Below are 18233 nucleotides of genomic sequence, written 5' to 3' on the forward strand. Positions count from 1 at the left end.
TAGCTCTGTGGTCCCTCCACCCCTGGGGCCCCTCTACACTTTTCCTAGCTCTATGGCCTCTATACCCCTTTCCTGCCTCTGAGACTCCTCTACCCTTTTCCTAGCTCTATGGCCCCTCTAACCCTTTTCTACCTCTGAGACTCCTCTACCCTTTTCCTAGCTCTATGGCCCCTCTAACCCTTGTCTACCTCTGAGACGCCTCTACACTTTTCACAGCTCTGTGGTGCCTCCACCCCTGGGGCCCCTCTACACTTTTCCTAGCTCTATGGCCTCTACACCCATTCCTACCTCTGAGACTCCTCTACACTTTTCCTAGCTCTGTGGTCCCTCTAACCCTTGTCTACCTCTGAGACGCCTCTACACTTTTCATAGCTCTGTGGTCCCTCCACCCCTGGGGCCCCTCTACACTTTTCCTAGCTCTATGGCCTCTATACCCCTTTCCTGCCTCTGAGACCCCTCTACACTTTTCCTAGCTCTATGTTCTCTTCCACCCATTCCTACCTCTGAGACCCCTCTACACTTTTCCTAGCTCTATGGCCCCTCTACACCTATAGAGGGACCACAGAGCTATGAAAAGTGTAGAGGCGTCTCAGAGGTAGACAAGGGTTAGAGGGGCCATAGAGCTAGGAAAAGTGTAGAGGAGTCTCAGAGGTAGGAATGGGGTGGAAGAGAACATAGAGCTAGGAAAAGTGTAGAGGAGTCTCAGGGGTAGAATAGGGGTAGAGGGGCCACAGAGCTATGAAAAGGGTAGAGGGGCCTCAGAGGCAGGAAAGGGGTATAGGGGCCATAGAGCTAGGAAAATTGTAGAGGTGCCCCAGGGGTAGCGGAACCACAGAGCTATGAAAAGAGTAGAGGGGTCTCAGACGTAGGAATGGTGTAGAGGGGCCGTAGAGCTAGGAAAAGGGTAGAGGGGTCTCAGAGGTAGGAACGGGGTAGAGGGGCCATAGAGCTAGGAAAAGGTTAGAGGGGTCTCAGAGGAAGAATGGGGGTAGAGGGGCCACAGAGCTATGAAAAGATAATTACAATAAGTCATAAATTTAAAAAGGAAAGATGTTTGGGAGTTGCTGGGAGCCGCTCTTGCCCTCCCCTCTCTATGGTGAAGCCGGAAAGAGGAAGCTGGAGGGGGGACCATCGAGAGGGGCGCTCCGGTGCCGCTCTAGGCTTCCCTCTCGCCGCGTCCTCCTTCGGGCTCCGGGTGGGCGGGGCGGGGCGCGTCACGTGCGGTGGGCGGGGCCTGGCCCGGAGGGGCGGGGCGCGGCTGGCTGGCTGGCTCAGTCGCCTCAAGTTGGCCGGGCAGGAGGGAGGCCGGCGGGGCAGGAGCCATGGAGAAGCCGCGGAGGCTCGTAGTGGTGACGGGTAAGGGCGGCGGGCGGCGGCGGCGGCCTCGAGCCAGAGGAGGGGGCCGCGTTTGGTTTTTTATTGGGGGGGGGGCAGAATTCCTGAGGGTGGGGGAAGCATTTAAGGGCCGAACTTTGTCCCCCTCGAAATGTGCCCCCCCACCTCCCGCGACCCCCGCCACTGGTTCCCCTCGCCTTTGGTTCCCCCTCCCTCCACCTTCCAAATAAACGAAAGTTCTGACTTGTCACTAACTTGCAATTTGTTTCTGTTTCTCTTCCTCCCCTCCACTCTTTTTTTTTATTAAAAAAATTCACTCTTGCCCCGTTTAATTAATGCTAATTAATTGGCCCCTCCCTCTTTAGATCCTTCCTCTCTGTCCTGTTTTTTTAAACTTAACTCTTCTCAAAATTGATAATAAATAAATGCTGTGATTCCCCGTTATGTGACTGCAGAAGCAACAGTCAGCCCCACCCAACAGAGCCCTCTTAGGATTAAACTCTTCCTTTTCTTCCACCCCCCTCTCTTTCTGCTGCTGCTCCAGCCCTTTTAACTCCCCTCCCCTGAATCATCTCCCTGAAATAATCTCTCCTTCCCTCTTACTCATTTTCTTTTGACCCTTCCCCTGAATGCCTTCTCTCCTTCCAGCCTTTCCAAAGCTCCTCCCCCCCCAATAACTATATTTATCATCGCCTCATTCAAATTGTTACCTACTGAAATTTTAAACCAGATCTTATGGGAAAGTGGCGTGAAGGGTGGTTGGGGGGGGCAGGAGAAGAAGGTTCCTAGTTGTGCTTTTGTGAAAGTAATCCCTGGGCAATTTAGGGCGATTGTGTGAGAAAGCTCTTTTCGTTGTGTGTTATTGGGGGGGGGTGTCCTCTTGGCTAACATTCATAAATTATTATTTTTATTAACAATAAAGGCGCAGTGTTACTGACACCATTTTAAGGTGGCATATAAACAGTCAGGTTTTTTTGTTTGTGTGTTGGAAGAAAATCAGATTCCCGTTGTCCTGCTCTGTGTTTCAAGGCTAGCTTAACTTGCCCTGGGAAAGTCCCATGGAAATTGGCTCACGGTCTGTTGTTGTGTCTCTTGTCTGAGATGTGGGGGGGGGGGGCTGGCTTCTTCACCAACTCCCCCTCTCTCCGCTTTCTGGACTCCTTTTTCCCTGCAGCTGGAGACCTTGGAATCAAATGCAAACTCCGACAAGTGGTTGGATGCACAGCCTCCTCTTAATTCCCCAGATTCTCCCCCCCCCCCAAAAAAAACCCAGCTCTGAAATCACGCCTAGGGGAAGACAGGGGTGGGGAAGCCAGTGGAGTTGACTTGCAAGAAAGGAGACCAAAAATGTTGCTCCCGGGAGTTTTCCTGCAGTGGGTTATTCGAAACAGCAGAGTTGTGTCTGAGAGAGGGGAGGGGCCGGAGAAAGCTGGGGGGGAATGAGGCACAAAAGGGGGTGGGATCTGGGGGGGGTGAGCAGGGAGATGGGAACAGCCTCTGGACTGAGGGATGGGGCTCAGAGGAGTGACGCTCTTCTTCCCACCTGCGCTTCCCTGTCATGGGAGTCAGAGCAGCACCCTCTGGCCCAGCTGGGGTGGCCTGAATTCGAACCCGAGACGCACCCACTTGGCTCCTGGCAGCGAAAGAGGTGCTGGTCTTTGGAGCCCCATTGCTGAGATCTCCAGGCGAGCCTGTGAAGCTGTTCTTGCACACCTGTGGAGCACGACTGCCTTGCAGACATGTTGAAAGTAAAATTGGATTTATTTTTTATTTTTTTGCAGAGGAGACCTTCCTTTTCTTGCCGCAGGAGGAGAGCACTGAGTGCCACAGGCGTCATGTCCACAAGTGCGCTCTCTCTCTCTCTCTCTCTCTCTCTCTCTGTGTCAAGATAATCTGGCATTTGGGAGCAGCTGGCTTCCCGCTAATTAGCCAAGGAGGCCTCTGGTGAGCCCAAGCACCCAGAAGGACTCTGAAACACTCTATTGAATTCTTATCTGATGGCAGGCCTCTCTCCTTGGTTGTGGAAGGAAGAATGGAACACAAAAGGAGCCCTCTGTCTGGGGGGGGGGGGGAAGGGGGAGGGCGGCTGTCTTCCCTGCACACACAAACACACTCTCTGCAGCTATGTAGCAGGCCGGCACCTGTAGGATTACCAGGCTGAAATTGTGCTCTCGGAGTTATGGCTGTAATTTTCCTTATTTTTTTAATGAAAAAGGGAGAGGAAAGGTTGACGCTTCTTTTCTTGGAACAAATAGATCTGGTTTTTAGGTTCCCTGATCGTCTGTAGGATGACCTTTGGGTGACCGGACTTGGAAATGTTGGTTAAAGTTTGGCTGTCTTTCTTCCTCGTTCTGGGTCAGAAATGGTGGGCAGGCAGATTAGAGTCATGGAACTTCCTGCAGGTCCCTTTTTATGAGCCTGAAGCTGCGTAGGAACTGCCAGTATGAATTGCCTTCCTTGTGTCTTACGTTTCTGAAGAAGCGTGCATGCACACGAAAGCTTATACGCAGAACAAACTTAGTTGGTCTCTAAGGTGCTACTGGACAATTATTTAAACTTTATTTCGACTGCGTCAGACCAACACAGCTACCTACCTGAATCTAGGTTTTTTTATTTATTTGGGAGATCTCACTCCAGGAAACTGGCACTCACCTTAATAGCTAGCATCCCTTTGTCCTAAGGGTGCCAGACCCCGGGGGGCAGGTAGGTAAATTCTGGCACTTATGGGCACCCACAAAGGAGGCATGCATGTCAACAGAAGCTTACTGCCCTATCTGTGCGGTTTTACCAGCCTTGCAAATAGCAGCTCGCCTATGGTGAGTGGAAACAGGCCTCAAGACGATCAGGTACCAATACTTTGTGCTTGTAATAAAAAAATATTGTCATGTCAGCAAGCTCCTCCAGTACAGTAAGGAAAAATCTGACCTCTCACAGGCCCTGGGCAACTTAACCATTAGCTGGGGTGCAGAATCCAAGACGTTCTCATTCAGTAATTACAATTATGGGTTGCTAGTTAACTAAAGTTACTCATTACTGAGCCAAAGGGGCATTCTTAGCAGAATGCTGGTGTAACCTTTGCGTCTTGGGCCAATTCTTACGTAACGCAGCTTTGTCAAAGGAAATGTTTACTAAGTAAAAAATCTGGTCGGGAAGAAAGAGCGTTGGACTTCAGACCCCATCGACTTGAGTTCAGATTCCATCGGGGGGTAAGAAGTTCGCTGAGAAAGCCAGTCTCTGCCTGCCTGTCCTACCTTACAGGGTTCTTGCGAAGCCAGAGTGCAGGTGTGTCTTTGCATTCTTGTGCATGAATTTGACTGGCTGGCAGAGCTTGACCCCAGCAGTTGCCGACTTCAGGGTTCGATGACTGCAGTGCACTCTCTGTGAGGGTTTGATCCAGAATCTGCAGTTAGTGCAGAATGCTGCAGCAGAGTAGCTGACAGGTCCCTGTCTGCAGAAACACCTCTGCATGGGTGTTAATTTTAATACTGCATATAAAAGTCCATAGCTGCTTAGGACCAGCTTATTGCCTTGATCTCTTTGAACTGCTGAGTTGGCAAAGACTTGCTTTTGCAATTCATCATCACCACCACTTTTAATTTGTATGCCGTCTTTCTATCTTGCAATACTCAAGATGGTTTACAAGCTGAAGAAACAAAGAATGTACACCGGGGGTCAGCAAACTTTTTCAGCAGGGGGCCAGTCCACTGTCCCTCAAACCTTGTGGGGGGCCGGACTCTATGGGGGGGGGATGAACGAATTCCTATGCCCTACAAATAACCCAGAGATGCATTTTAAATAAAAGGACACATTCTACTCATGTAAAAAAACGGTGATTCCCGGACCCTCCGCGGGCCGGATTGAGAAGGCGATTGGGCCAGATCCGGCCCCCAGGCCTTAGTTTGCCTACTGATGCCTTATAACAATCTAATGCAATACAAAAAAGTGAGAATAAAACATAACTTTAAAATAAGCAACCTACATCAAGAAAGTAACATTCAGCAATCATTAGAATAGTACAGAATCATAATATCAGCTTATAAAAAGTAAACATAAATTCACTCTTGACAATTACAATAAACAATTTCTAAACTACAATCAATAAAACCACGGCAAGCCACAGTGCATAAAATAATACAATTTGAGAAGCAAAGACTGGAGGGTGGGCAAGGCAGGTGGAAAAAGGCCTTGCCTGATGAAGTCTCTCCCCTCTTGTAAGACGTGAATCCTTTGGCGTGGCAGGACCCACACTTTGACTCAGAGAACCATAGAGTTGAGCCGGAAAGGGACCCTGAGGACCATCTAGTCCACCCCTGCAATGCAGCCGTCCCTTACGGGGACCAAACCTGCAACCTGGGCGTCATCAGCACCACGCTCTCAGCAACTGATCAGAACTCCCTGCTTAAAACAGTTTTTGTTTGGGCAAAGAAGACACTCCAGAGCATGTAGAAGTTGAGTTTTCTCTCTCTTTCAGGACTGGTACAAAGATCAGTGTTTGTGTCCCCATCACTGGCATGAGGGAGGAGGACATTGAAATCTCTCTGAATCAGTTTTGAGGGGGTATTTTTGTTTCGTTTGGGGGGGGCCTGGGGAGGTGGCAGGGAATGTATTCCCAAATGGGGCGGAAAGTGGTGTGTCCCAGGAGACTATCAAGGTCAACAGTATCAAAAACAATCTAGTAGACCTTACTTCAGAGTAGACCTGCATAGGATGGAGAATTTTGGCATGGTTTGGTGGTTAGGGTGTCCCACTAGGAGCCAGGAGACCAGGGTTCCAGTACCCCCATCACTGGGCCCCTTGGACCAGTCACTCTCTCCTCTCTCAGTCTCCTCCTCCCTCCAAGGACTGGGGAGATTTCTGCTCACTGCCCTGAAGTCCTGGGAGTAGGAAGCTATGGGTGAGAGATGGGGAGGGGCAGCACATGGCTGGGGGAGACAAGCTGTGGCTCTGCCCATGTTGCTGGACTCCAAATCCCAGCAGCCATCACGGCTTGGCGGTGGGATGGTGGGAGCTGGAGTCGTCAAAGATTTGGCACCCCCAGATCCAGGCTGCCAGCCATGCTGGGATGTAGCCAGTGTGGTCTCGGACCTGGGAGAGACTCGAGTTCAGATCCCCACTCAGCTATGAGGTGGCCAGTGGGAAAGGGTGGGGGGGGAGTCAGCCTTGCCTGGGGACGCTCAGACCCGCCAGCGAGCCCAGAGCCACGTCCGTGAAACCTCTGCTTGTGTCGTTCCAGGGTTTGGCCCGTTCGGGGAGCATTCGGTCAATGCCAGCTGGATTGCGGTTCAGGTAAATGGCGCGAGTTCTCAAGTTCTTTGTCCCATAGAAAGTAATGCAAAATGGATTAATCCGTTCCAGATTTTTATAAACAACCCCTAAAACACGAATTTAACGTGAATTTTACTATCCAACGAGACCATTGATCCATAAAATGGAAGTAATAAACAATGTACTTCAGTCACACAATCAATCAACCAGTACCTGAACTGGGTTCCGCACAGTCGCAAAAACAAAACAAAAAGAGCCGCAAAAACAAAAACACAAAATAAATAGCAAAAACAGACAGACCTCAGCATAACGCTCAAAACGGAAGTGTGGCACTCAAATTGGACGCGTAATACTCAAAACAAAGCACATTCGGCTTATGCACCGAGTCTGACCCCTGGGCCACGTAGCAACTGAGATTCTAAGTGAGGCGAATTGCAAAATTGCGACTGGAAGCCTGGCTCCAAATTTAAGGCACAGCCGACCTGCTGAACGGGAAGTTGGTGCCCCCCCACTCCATCCCAGTTGCAGGCTCACCTCCCCTTCTAAGTCAGGAGCTCTGGGAATATTCCTTTTTCCGAATGCTTTCAAATTAAACTCTGAGCCCCTAATCAATTGCAGCCGACTAATGGACAGCCAGCCAGATGTCTGGGCCATGACTGTGTTCGCATCTCTCTCCTCTCTCCCCCTTCTCCTATTCTGCCCCCTCCCTTCCTTCAAAACCAGCTTCTTGTATTTGGCAAGGCCCTGGGCTGCAGGTGAGACGGATCCTGGCTCCTGGCCTCTGGTGCAGAATGCCTGGGGAAAGGTGTTTTGACACCTGAACTTTGCCTCCTAGCTAGATGTCCAACAATAAGGGGTGGGTGGCCTGGGGGGGGGCGCACCAAGAAGAGAACAAATGGTGTGGGGGGGCGTTGTTCTTAATTAAGCCTTTGCCATACTGGACATGCGTCCTAGAATTATTCTTTAATGGAATACATCTTGACTTTAGTTTAGAAACATAGACTTGGAGAGTGCCATCTAGTTAACCCCCCCAGCCTTGCAGGAATCCACCTTTTGCCCAGTGTGGGGCTCAAACCCATGACCCCCAGATTAAGAGCCGCCTGCTCTTCCCCAACTGAGTTGCGCCAGCCGGCAGTTCCACAGAAGGGACCAAGGCCTGCCTTCTTAAGGTGATTCAGGCCCTCTGCCTGGTTCCCTGTTCTTTCAGTGAAGGAACCACCAGAAGGCCCTTGGGAGAGGGACCCCGGTGTCCGGGGTGGAGACGCTCCTTCAGGTCTACTGGGCCCGCTAAAGAGGCAGATTGGCATTTGAGAGTGTGAGCTTGCAAAAGTGGCTCCGTTGAACCCCAGGAAATGGTCTCCAGTGGGAGTGAGTTCCACAGTTCAACTGCGCATGAAGGAGGACTTTCTTTTCTCTGCTCAGCGCTGCGACTTCTAGTGTTAGTTGAGGTGTTAGCCCATGTTCCCCTGTAGTCTACTTTTTAAAATACAGAGCCCAATTTTATCAGCCTAGTTTCTTTGCACTTGGGGAAACTCAGACAAGTTTTATATTTCAGTAGCGGACACCAGTCCTAATGTAGCCAAGTTCCTTGCTGTGTCCTTCAAAACGAGGACATGTTTGTTAAAAGGAAAGATAAGGAGTCTGTATTTTGAAACTCCCTTTTTATTGTGGATTTGGTTACATGCTTGCGTTAAAAGTCACCGTCTGTGTGCATGCAAAGAGCAAGTGTGTCCCCTCTGCTGTGGTAGCAGTCTATATCGGAGAGAAATTTGGTTCAGCTCCTATTTAAAGGCGCCCCTTCCTCATTCCTGCTCCCCAGGTGAACTCGGATACAGCCATCCTTCGAAAGTTGCACTTCTCAAACATTTTGCAACAAATTTGCAAATTTTGTTAAGGGGAAGGAAAAAGTTGCATGCTTTGGTATCGTTTACCGTGAAACGTGTGTTTGGGAGACAAGAGCGTTCAAAAATGAGCAACGTTAGGGAAAATTGATTTGGGAAAAGGGTGCAGACAAACATGTTACTGTACTTTTCCGTATAAGACTAGGTTTTTTTTACTCTAAAATAATTTTAAAAAACAGGGGTCATCTTATACATGGGGGGCCATCTTCCCCCATTTTCATAAATTTGAGTCCCCAAAAATATATACACGGAAAAACATGGTAATTTGGAGGAATCGGCAGTAAAATGTTGATGAATTTTTGGAAGGGCTGTTCGTGGTTAATTTTTTAAGCCTGGGAAAATGAGAAACAGTAATGGAGCGCCCCCCTCAATCCCTAAATGTTTATGGCCCCTTCACGGGGAAAAATCCCTGGCTGGTTTCATCTTGAGTCTCCAGCACCATCTCGGCCGAAAGTTTCCCCCTGCGCTGTTCTTTTGCCTCTTCCCCTGTCCCAGCCTGGAGGGGCCCCTGCAAAACCCCAGCAGGCTTTTGAACACGTGCAAAGTGGACCTTTGTGTCTGTCTCAGACAGGACTTCATGGAGCTGACTGGACACAAAGACCTGTGTCTGAGTTTCTGAGTTCCAGACGGTGTGATCTGCATTTTAATAGACACAAAAATCAATTAAACAATCTTTGTAAATCCTCCCCCGGCTTTCGGAGGGGGGGAGCACGCTAAGCAGGTCCCTGCTTTAATAAGACTTGGGCGTCCTGCATCCGAAAGCTTTTGAAGGAAAAAAGAACGGAGGGGTGGGGGGGGAGAAAGACCCCCCCCCACAATTCCTTTTCTCCTGTTTAAGGGATTTATTTTTTGTCTTCCCCTCCAGGGTTGAATGTGTGTCTGTCACCCCCCCCCCAACCCAGCCTAGAACTGTCCCAACTTGAAAGTGCTCAATGGATCTTGGGGAGATCCACAAAGCCCCCCTGTCCCGCCTTGACAGTATTATAATTATGATTATTTTATATAATATTTCTATTGCATTTCCATTTTTTAATATTAAAACACATTCTTATTGTTCACCCTACTTTTTGCTCATATGAGCTTATCGACTTCCCGCCTCCTGGCTTTCCAAACTCATCTTTATATCATAGCAATTGCACACCCTCCATTTTCCATTTTTTCCATTTCTGCTGCTCTCAGTTTTAAATAAGTGTAAAAAAGCATCAATCTTGAACATTGCAAGACTTCTTACAACCCTGCCAGCGCTGATGGAATTATTAGAAAGCGCCCGCTCCTCCAGGCTCTTTTACCCCATTGAAGGTGGATTTTTGCATCTTTGCAGAGCGAAGGCGCACAGCTTGCTGTTTGCCAAATTCACAAAGGCTTTCACTTTCCCAAGCCAAATCTGCTCTTTTTTGCAGGGACACGCTTTTTGGCAAGCGGGCCGTTTCTTTTTCTTTTATTTAAAAAGTTGGCCTGTGGTCCAGCAGGTTGCCGGGGGCCCAGGTGTGTCCTGCGGACTGTGAAGATGAGGGGGGGGTCCTGCTCCCCCCATTTTCCAAATCCCTCCGAGGAGGGAGGTCAGAGCAGCGAGTCTCCCCATCCCTCCTAGACAATCACTGTCAGGACGTCTAGACAGACCAGATAAGGATATTAGATTCGCACAAAGCGGCCCATTGTGGAGAGGTCAGGGAATCGGTCACACACGTGGTTTCCCCCTTTCTGCATTTGTCAGGTACGCCCAAGGCAGCGGGGAAGAATGTTTGGTGGCGGGGAATGTGGTCTCTTTCTCTCTCCCCCCTTTTAATAATCCACGCGTGGTTTTAAAAAATAAAATACAAGTGTTGTTCCTTCCAGATTTTGCAGGAACAAAAACAGCAACCCAAACCCAGTATATCTTTCGGCAAGGAGTCAGTAAAGTACACGGGAGAGGAAGCCAAGTGTTCAAACCTCCAGGAGAGAGACAGAGAAAGGGCTAAAGGGGGTTGTGGGTTCTTGCTTGAACTCTAAGCACCCCAGATATGCTGGTGTTTAAAAAGGAGACCCCCCCCTCAAATATCCAACTTACTTAATTTCACGAAATTCATATCCCGCTTGTAAAACGCACACCAAAGCGCTTTATGAAAATGCTGAAACGATATAATTATCCCTTGGTAAAGCTTTCCAAAAAAGTTAACGGAGGCTAGGAACAGATCAAACGTCCCACCAGCTTTCTGAGCATCTGGAAGACTTGTCTAAACAGAAATCTGTTCCATAATCCTGTCCTCACCGTGGCCGACCAGAATCTCACACAGGAAGTTTGCAAGCAGGGTTTTGCAGAAGAGCACGTCCCTCTCCCGTGGTTCCCAGCACCTGGGATTCAGCAGCCTTGCTTCCTCCATGGGAGCGTTGGGGCCCCTCCTCCTCCATGGACTGGGCTAGTCCTCTCTCAGAGCAAATAGCTTGGCGGCTGGCTGCCTCCTGCAGCAGGGAGTTCCATAGTTTAACTGCTGCGCAAATAAGTCCGTTGTCTTTTGTTGTTGCTGTTTAGTCCTTTAGTCACGTCCGACTTGCCTGCCCTGAATTTTCTGGTGTTCAGCTTCAAGTTCCATCCTCCAAGTGTGTTTGGGAGAGGACTGTTGACCTTCAGGCAGGGGAGGGCGTTCTTGAGGTGGCCCCCTCCCCAATTCATCTCTCCATCTGGCACTTGGGACCCTCCTTAAGCTGTGCCCCTTCTTCCTGATAGCGAGTCCTTGGCAAACAAGCCCTGTCCCTCGTTTGAGTTTTTCTCTCTGCTTAAAAATGTCCTCCCCGCCCCCCTGCCCCCCGCACGTTGTTCTCCTTTCCAGGAGCTGGAGAAGCTGGGCCTCGGAGACGACGTCGACCTCCACGTCTGCGAAATCCCGGTGGAATACCAGGCTGTGGAGCGGCTCATCCCTGCCTTGTGGAAGAAGCACAGCCCGCAAGTGAGTGAGTGAATGGCCGGGGGGGGGGGGGACGACACAGCAGCTGGGTGCCCACAGGATCATCATTTATTATTTATACCCCACGTCACTCTGGGCGGCTTCCAACAAGAGATTAAAAATACATTAAAACATTAAAAACTTCCCTAAACAGGGAATCTGCCTTCAGATGTCTTCTAAATGTCAGGTAGTTGTTTATCTCCCTGACATCTGAAGGGAGGGCGTTCACAGGGTGGGAGCCACTACCGAGAAGGCCCTCTGCCTGGTTCCCTGTAGCATTGCTTCTCGCAGGGAGGGAACCGCCAGAAGGCCCTCAGGAGATGGACCCAGGTGTCCGGGTATACTGGGCGGAGGCCATTTAGGGCTTTCAAAGTCAGCACCAACACTTTGAATTGTGCCAATGTAGGTCTTTCAGGACCGGTGTTATATGGTCTCCACTCCCAGTCCCCAGTCTGGCTGCCACATTTTGGATTAGTTGCAGTTTCCGGGTCACCTTCAAAGGGAGCCCCACGGAGAGCGCATGGCAGTAGTCCAAGCGGGAGTCAGACTATTGTGCACACACTGGCTGGCAGCAGTGACTCTCCTGGGGTCCTGACAGGACATCTCTCCAAACCCTTCCGGAAGGTGTTGGAACCATTTCCCGTTTTCATGAAGTGTCCTGGATGCGTTAGCCGAGATTCCAGCATTGCAGGGGGTTGCTGGGCTCTGCAATTCCGTAATTCATAACGCAGCACCCATTTAAATAAGAATAGAGGACGCTGTCTACTTGAGCAGGGTCCATCTCACTCAGACCTGGCAGCAGTTCTCTTTCATAATACAATAAGGTAAAAGAAACTAAATAAAAACCCAAAGAGAGAAAGAGAGAGAGGGAAAACACCAAAGGGAAGGAAAACCAAAAATAGAAAATAAAAAGGACATCCAGTTTTCTGCCTGTCAGTTACCTAAAAGAAAGCATTTGCTCTATGAAAGCCACCCCCTTTTCCTGGCATCGGTTCTCCAGGGGTTTCCAGATGTGGCGGGGGAGGGAGGGATATTCCAAGCCCGACCTGGAGAGACGGGCGATTGGCACAACGCAGCTCCTCTTCCCTTGCAGCTGGTGGTGCACGTGGGCCTGTCGGGCATGGCCACCACGGTGACGCTGGAAAAGTGCGGCCACAACATCGGCTACCGCGGCCTGGACAACTGCCGCTTCTGCCCGGGCTCCCAGTGCTGCATCGAGGGGGGCCCCGAGTGCATCGACTCCGTCATCGACATGGACGCCGTCTGCAAGAGGGTCTCCACCCTGGGGCTGGACGTCGCCGTGACGATATCGAAGGATGCCGGCAGGTAGGCGGGGCAGAATCCCCGGCTGGCGACAGAAGGAAGCCCCCCTGGCTCAGTGGTAAGGCTGAGCCCCAAACCCTGGAGAGCCGCTGCCCCCCAGTGCAGGCGGTACAGAACTAGGTGGAGGGAAGGGTCTGGTCCTTTCGAAAGCAGGTCTCTCTGTTCCTCTGTTGCGGCAGGGAGTTCCGCAGTTGAACAGGACAATTAAAATCAGTTAAGCAAAGGCTAAAGCACCTCAGGACCTCAGTGTCTTCTGGACCGCCTCTCCCCATGCGAACCGATGCTGACCCTGCGCTTGTCATCCAGGGACGCAGGTGGCGCTGGGGTCTCAACCACTGAGCCTCTTGGGCTTGCTGACTGGAAGGTCGGCAGTTCAAATCCCCGCGATGGGGTGAGCTCCCGTTGCTCGGTCCCTGCTCCTGCCAACCTACCAGTTCAAAAGCATGCCAGTGCAAGTAAATAAATAGGTACCGCTGCGGTGGGAAGGTAAATGGCGTTTCCGTGCACTCTGGTTTCCATCACAGTGTCCCGTTGCGCCAGAAGCGGTTTAGTCCTGCTGGCCCCATGACCTGGAAAGCTGTCTGTGGACAAAGGCCGGCTCCCTCGGCCTGAAAGCGAGACGAGTGCTGCAACCCCATAGTCGCCTTTGACTGGACTTAACTGCCCAGGGGTCCTTTACCCCTTACCCATGCCCCCACTTCCTGAGAGGTCCAGAGGGCAGCAACACGAGAACAGGGTCTTTTCTGCGGTGGCTCCCCGTCTGTGGGATGCTCTCCCCAGAGAGGCTCCCCTGGTTGCCATCATTGCATGTCCTTAGGCAAAACCAGTCCTCTTTACCCATGAAATAATCTCTTGCCTATTAAAGCTGGGGGGGGGGCTGTTACTAGGATTATTTTATTATGCTTTTTGTTGTGTTTTTACTGCTATGAATTCTTAATGTTGCACCCGCCCTTGGATCTCTGAATAGAGGGCAGTACAGTCGCCCCTTGGTACTCAAACACTGCAAACCTGGAAGGAAGTGTTCCAGTTTGTGAACTTTTTTTGGAAGCCGAACGTGCTCCGCTTTGAGTGCCACACTTCCGTTTTGAGAGTGCAGTACATTGTTCACTGCTTTCATTTTATGGATCGATGATCTTGCTAGATAGTAAAATTCATGTTAATTGGCTGTTTTAGGGCTTGTTTTTAAAAGTCTGGAACGGGTTAATCCGTTTTGCATGACTTCCTATGGGAAAGTGCGCCTTGGTTTTGGAACGGACTTCTGGGACGGATTAAGGGACCGCTGTCAATCAAATTAACGCTAGCGAAGCGAGAAAGCCGTCTCTGCAGAGAGCCAAGTTCTGCCGTTTAGCTCCAGGTTCTAATCCCCGGCTTCTCTTCCTTGCAGGTACCTCTGCGACTTCACCTACTACACCTCGCTGTACCACAGCCACGGCCGCTCGGCCTTCGTCCACGTTCCCCCGCTGGGGAGGCCCTACAGCGCCGAGCAGCTGGGGCGAGCCCTGCAGGCCATCATCGCGGCGATGCTCAGCGACTTGAAACACTTAGACAGCAACATCAATTGCCACAACGAGCACTGAGGCACGAGCCCCGCGTCCCGCCTGCTCCCTCGCTGTTGCACTTCTGGAAAAGAAACTTTTCTCACAGTACCTTGGGGGCGGGGGGGGCGGGTTTTCCTTCCTGATTTTGAGACGCAGGGCCCTCTCTGTGTCCGGTGATCAACGATAACTCCCCAAGAAACGATTTTGCACCCTCTTTCAATTCTCCAGGTCCCCCCTTTCCAGACACAACTGGAGCAGTTTTTATTTTTGGATTGCCGCCGAGGAGTCAAGGCGTTGTTTTTTTTTATTGTGTGTCTAGGATTTCGGAAGGGGCGGGGGGCTTAAGCCTCCTGCAATATCCAAGAATCCAAGCCCCAATTTGTATGAAAATTTTTGCCTCCTGTCTCGACTTGGGTTTTTCAAAAAGGGTGCATACAAAAACGTTGTAGCTTAAAGCAGAGGGTAGCGGAACGTACTCCTGCCCGGGGGAATTTTCTAACCCCTCGTCCAGGGGGTCAGAGCTTTCCACTCTGCCAGCCCCCCAAACGCCTCTGATGGGGCAGGAAAGGGGGTGGGGTGGAAAGAGGCCTCCTTTGCTCTGACCTAGTTTTTTGGGGGGGGGGTTGTTGGAGCAGATGACTCTTGGGGTCCCCTCCCATTATTATTATTTTTTTAAAGAAAGAACGGACCTCTTTGCATTACTGCCTTTTTCAAACCTGGCAACTACATACCTCTGCACCTGAAGCGCACACCTTCTCTTCGGCTGGGTCTTGCTCCAGGAACTGGGGGCTGCCTTCCCCCCCCCCCAACACCCCCCTGAGCCCTCTTTTCCAGTGCCTCAAAAGCAAGATGCTGCTCAGACCTCCCCCCCAACACCACTTTGTACCTTAGAATCTCAGCGTGGTACTAGATCCCTTTTCTGAACTTTTTTTGCTGTGTCCTGGGAGGGGCCTCTGGAGTAAAACTGGAATGGTGCCGCCTCCTTGATGACACTTCCTAAGAAGATTTTTTTGGGGGGACGACAATGAAGATGGAGGGGGAGACACCCCTGAGACTCGCCCAGACTCCTTTTCTTGCCTGGCAGAGCCGTTTCTTTGTGGTTGGAGCAGAAGATCCAGCGGCCCCTGTTTGAAAAACATTCTGGATTCTGACAAAGGAGGGCTGCCCTTACAAGTATTGCAGGGGGGGAAATGCATATTTCCTCATTCGAACATGGCAGGATGAGGGCGCCACGCTCAGCAGAGAGCTCAAAGAGTCTTGTTTTCAAAACCAGCGCGCCAACTTCGCTCTAAAAAAGTCACGGGGCGTCGCAGACTTAAAAGGAGATGAACCTGAGTGTTTAAAAATCCCGAATGGAGTTGGGTGTCGCAGACTCTCCCGTCAAAATAGAGCTAAATGACTAATGTCTTGGCTTAAAAGGAGGAGGAGGAATCTGTTCAAGTGGAAATATGTGGATCCTTCTCTTCCCCCCTCCCCTTTCTCTCTTTTTGTAAAAGAAAAGTTGATTGCTATTTGAATCTCTTAAAATCTTTAATTGGTTCTGCTTTCTCTAGTAACTCTCAGTGAGAGTTCCCCAAGGGCCTGCGCCTGCTTAGCCCAGTGGAATTGTCTTGGCGAGCGAGAGCCACGGGGTTCGGATGCCGGAGCGGAGCCGCTTTCTGGCCTCGCAAAAGTGGTGGTGGGCGGCTTTCTGGACTGTGAAGATCCTTGTATATCTGAAGTGTCTTGACTCTGAGCCCATAGAGTCTACAATGGCTCCCGTTTCTGTTTAGTACAGGGATCTGGGGGGGGGGGGCACGATCTGTGGCCGGCCAAATGTCGTTGGAGTCCATCTCCCCCCGTCACTATTGCCCCTGACAGCTGCCTGTCCAGCTCTCCAGTCTACATGGTGTGACCAGAAAGTTTGGTGAAGGGTCAGAAATCGGACAGTGAGAAATATTTGAACTTACAGGCCTTCAAAGTAGCCCCCTCATGGTCCAAATTGTAGCTCAATGTTCTCTCAATTGTAGCTCAATGCCAGTCAGTGTAGAACTGAGCTTGATGGACCCAGGGATCTGCCATGGAGCTTCTTCCTGCCTTCCCCTGAGCCACAAATTTGGGAGCGTGCTGTTGCCACTTGGGTCCTCCTTTTGGGCTCTCCTGGAGAGAGGAGGCTGGGCTGGGTGGGCCTGATCCGGCGTGCTCTTCTTAGTTTCCTTGTGGAACCTCCATAGGCAGAGCCAGCTTCCCTTAGGACAGTGGAGAACAAGAGCAGAAGGCGGCAGCTGCGCTCTCATCGTGAGGACAGGGTGCTGGGTCTAATCCAGCAGTTTATGACTGTCCTCCCACAAGCAGTGCAGTCCTCCTTCTCTCTGGCCTGCGCACTGTGCTTTTTCCTGTGTCTGCCCACTTTAGTCCTGTGGGCTCTGGGTTTCCCAGAGAATTTCCAATCTGCCATCTGTCTCCCTTTTCCCAGTGCCCTAAATCGCCCCCTTCAACCTTGAGAGTGCCAGACATTCAGGAATCCCACCTCCCATCATCGCCAGTCAATCGATCAACCCGTCTCCTTTAGTGGAATATGCCTACGATTGTTCAGTAGAAAGGAAACCCTGGAGAAGTCGGTGTCATTTAATCTTGCTTTCAAGCATGGGGTTTAAATATTTCTGGTGGACTTTTGCAGTAAAACAAGACATGTGCAATGGGTTTTGATCTGTTTCATAGCATATTCCAGCTGGCAATTTCGCAGAGGGCATTTCTTGTAAGGGAAAAAGCTCTTGCTCCTGAAAGTCCCTCCATTTCATTCTGTTCCTCCATTTCTGGGCCGCTTTTCACTTGCGCAAGTCACAAAGTGACTTGCAAACAAGACTAGAACATCACGACGACAGCATAAATCACATAGAATTACCAATCGTCAGTAAAACAACTATTTTCTGTAAAGCACTATTAACAAAACAACAATAAAAATTAAGCCAAACAGCAGCTACACCCTTCCTGTTCTGGCTGAGAGCTGAGGATCCAAAATGCAGTGCTGGGAATGTCTCCCTTTTGCAAACCCTGGAGAACGGCTGCCCGTCAGTCAAAAGCGCTGAGCCTGACTTCTACAGACGCCTTCCTCTGTTTTTATGAAGTTGCTTCTGTTTTTCCATCTCAGGAATCCCACAAAAGCTCCACACTGCCCCCGCCTCACTTGTACATTGCTAGCTAGAATATGTAATTTATTTTATAATCTTACAGTTTTCACAAATAATTTGATTTGGGGTGGAGGGGGGAAGGGAGAGGGAGGGGCCCACCACTGTTTCTCCGAAGAACCTTCACTTGGGTGCTGATTTGTTTTTAAAGTTGCATTAAAAGTCATTTTTATTTAAGCCGTTACAGAATTAAATGCGTGTGTTTGTGTTATTATTTTCCCTTTTTCACCTTCTCCTGTCCTTGCAGACTCATAAAGTATCCCCGTTTGAACGGAAATAAAAAAGCTTCTGATAATTCTTCAGTTCTCCAACCTGAAAAATGTGTCTACTGCTGGAAAAGCATGTGTGAAAACGCATATATTGGTGAAAAGAACATACCAGTGATAATAATACAGTGGAACCTTGGTTCCTGAACTTAATATGTTTCAGGGGTCTGTTTGACTCCTAAAATGGTTCGAAAACCAAGGCAGGGCTTCTGCCTGCCTGCAGGAAGCCGCACTGGGTGTTCGGCTTCCAAAAAAACGTTCAAAAACCGGAACAATCACGTCCGGTTTTTGATCGTTCAGGAGCCGATTTGTTTGGCTCCCAAGACATTCAGGAACCAGTGCATTTCTATTGTATTCCAGAGGGTTGGACTTGATCGATCCCTTCCAACTCTGATTCTATGATATAAAAATAAATAGAGGAAAATTGCTTGCGAAAACTCTGGAATGCATATGAAAATCAATGGGGAAACAGCCAGATGGGCAGGGTACAAATATTATTATTAATTATTATTATTAT

At 50.1% G+C, this 18233-nt stretch overlaps 1 protein-coding gene across 5 annotated transcripts; it reads left to right on the forward strand.

Moving 5' to 3' along the window:
- Positions 1-1245: 1245 nt before the first annotated feature.
- Positions 1246-15466, forward strand: PGPEP1 (pyroglutamyl-peptidase I). 5 transcript variants are annotated; one of them, XM_053372712.1, is made up of 5 exons: positions 1246-1356; positions 6569-6621; positions 11309-11429; positions 12516-12748; positions 14130-15466. In XM_053372712.1, exons 1-5 carry the CDS (start codon positions 1323-1325, stop codon positions 14424-14426), a joined length of 738 nt encoding a protein of 245 aa, XP_053228687.1. In that variant the 5' UTR covers positions 1246-1322; the 3' UTR covers positions 14427-15466. The 5 variants fall into 5 exon arrangements, with proteins under 5 accessions (XP_053228687.1, XP_053228689.1, XP_053228688.1 ...); XM_053372714.1 differs by having other exon boundaries at positions 11309-11425; positions 14130-14427; XM_053372713.1 differs by having other exon boundaries at positions 12516-12803; positions 14130-14384.
- Positions 15467-18233: the final 2767 nt, after the last annotated feature.

The sequence above is a fragment of the Podarcis raffonei genome, chromosome 18 (genome assembly GCF_027172205.1).
Source record: "Podarcis raffonei isolate rPodRaf1 chromosome 18, rPodRaf1.pri, whole genome shotgun sequence".
In the NCBI taxonomy this organism is placed as follows: Eukaryota; Metazoa; Chordata; class Lepidosauria; order Squamata; family Lacertidae; genus Podarcis; species Podarcis raffonei.

Coding starts and splice junctions, on each gene's coding strand:
- PGPEP1 (XM_053372712.1), top strand. CDS start 1,323: ATGGAGAAGCCGCGGAGGCTCGTAGTGGTGACGG. Junction 11,430..12,515: donor GAAGCACAGCCCGCAAGTGA/GTGAGTGAATGG, acceptor CTTCCCTTGCAG/CTGGTGGTGCACGTGGGCCT. Junction 12,749..14,129: donor ATATCGAAGGATGCCGGCAG/GTAGGCGGGGCA, acceptor TCTTCCTTGCAG/GTACCTCTGCGACTTCACCT.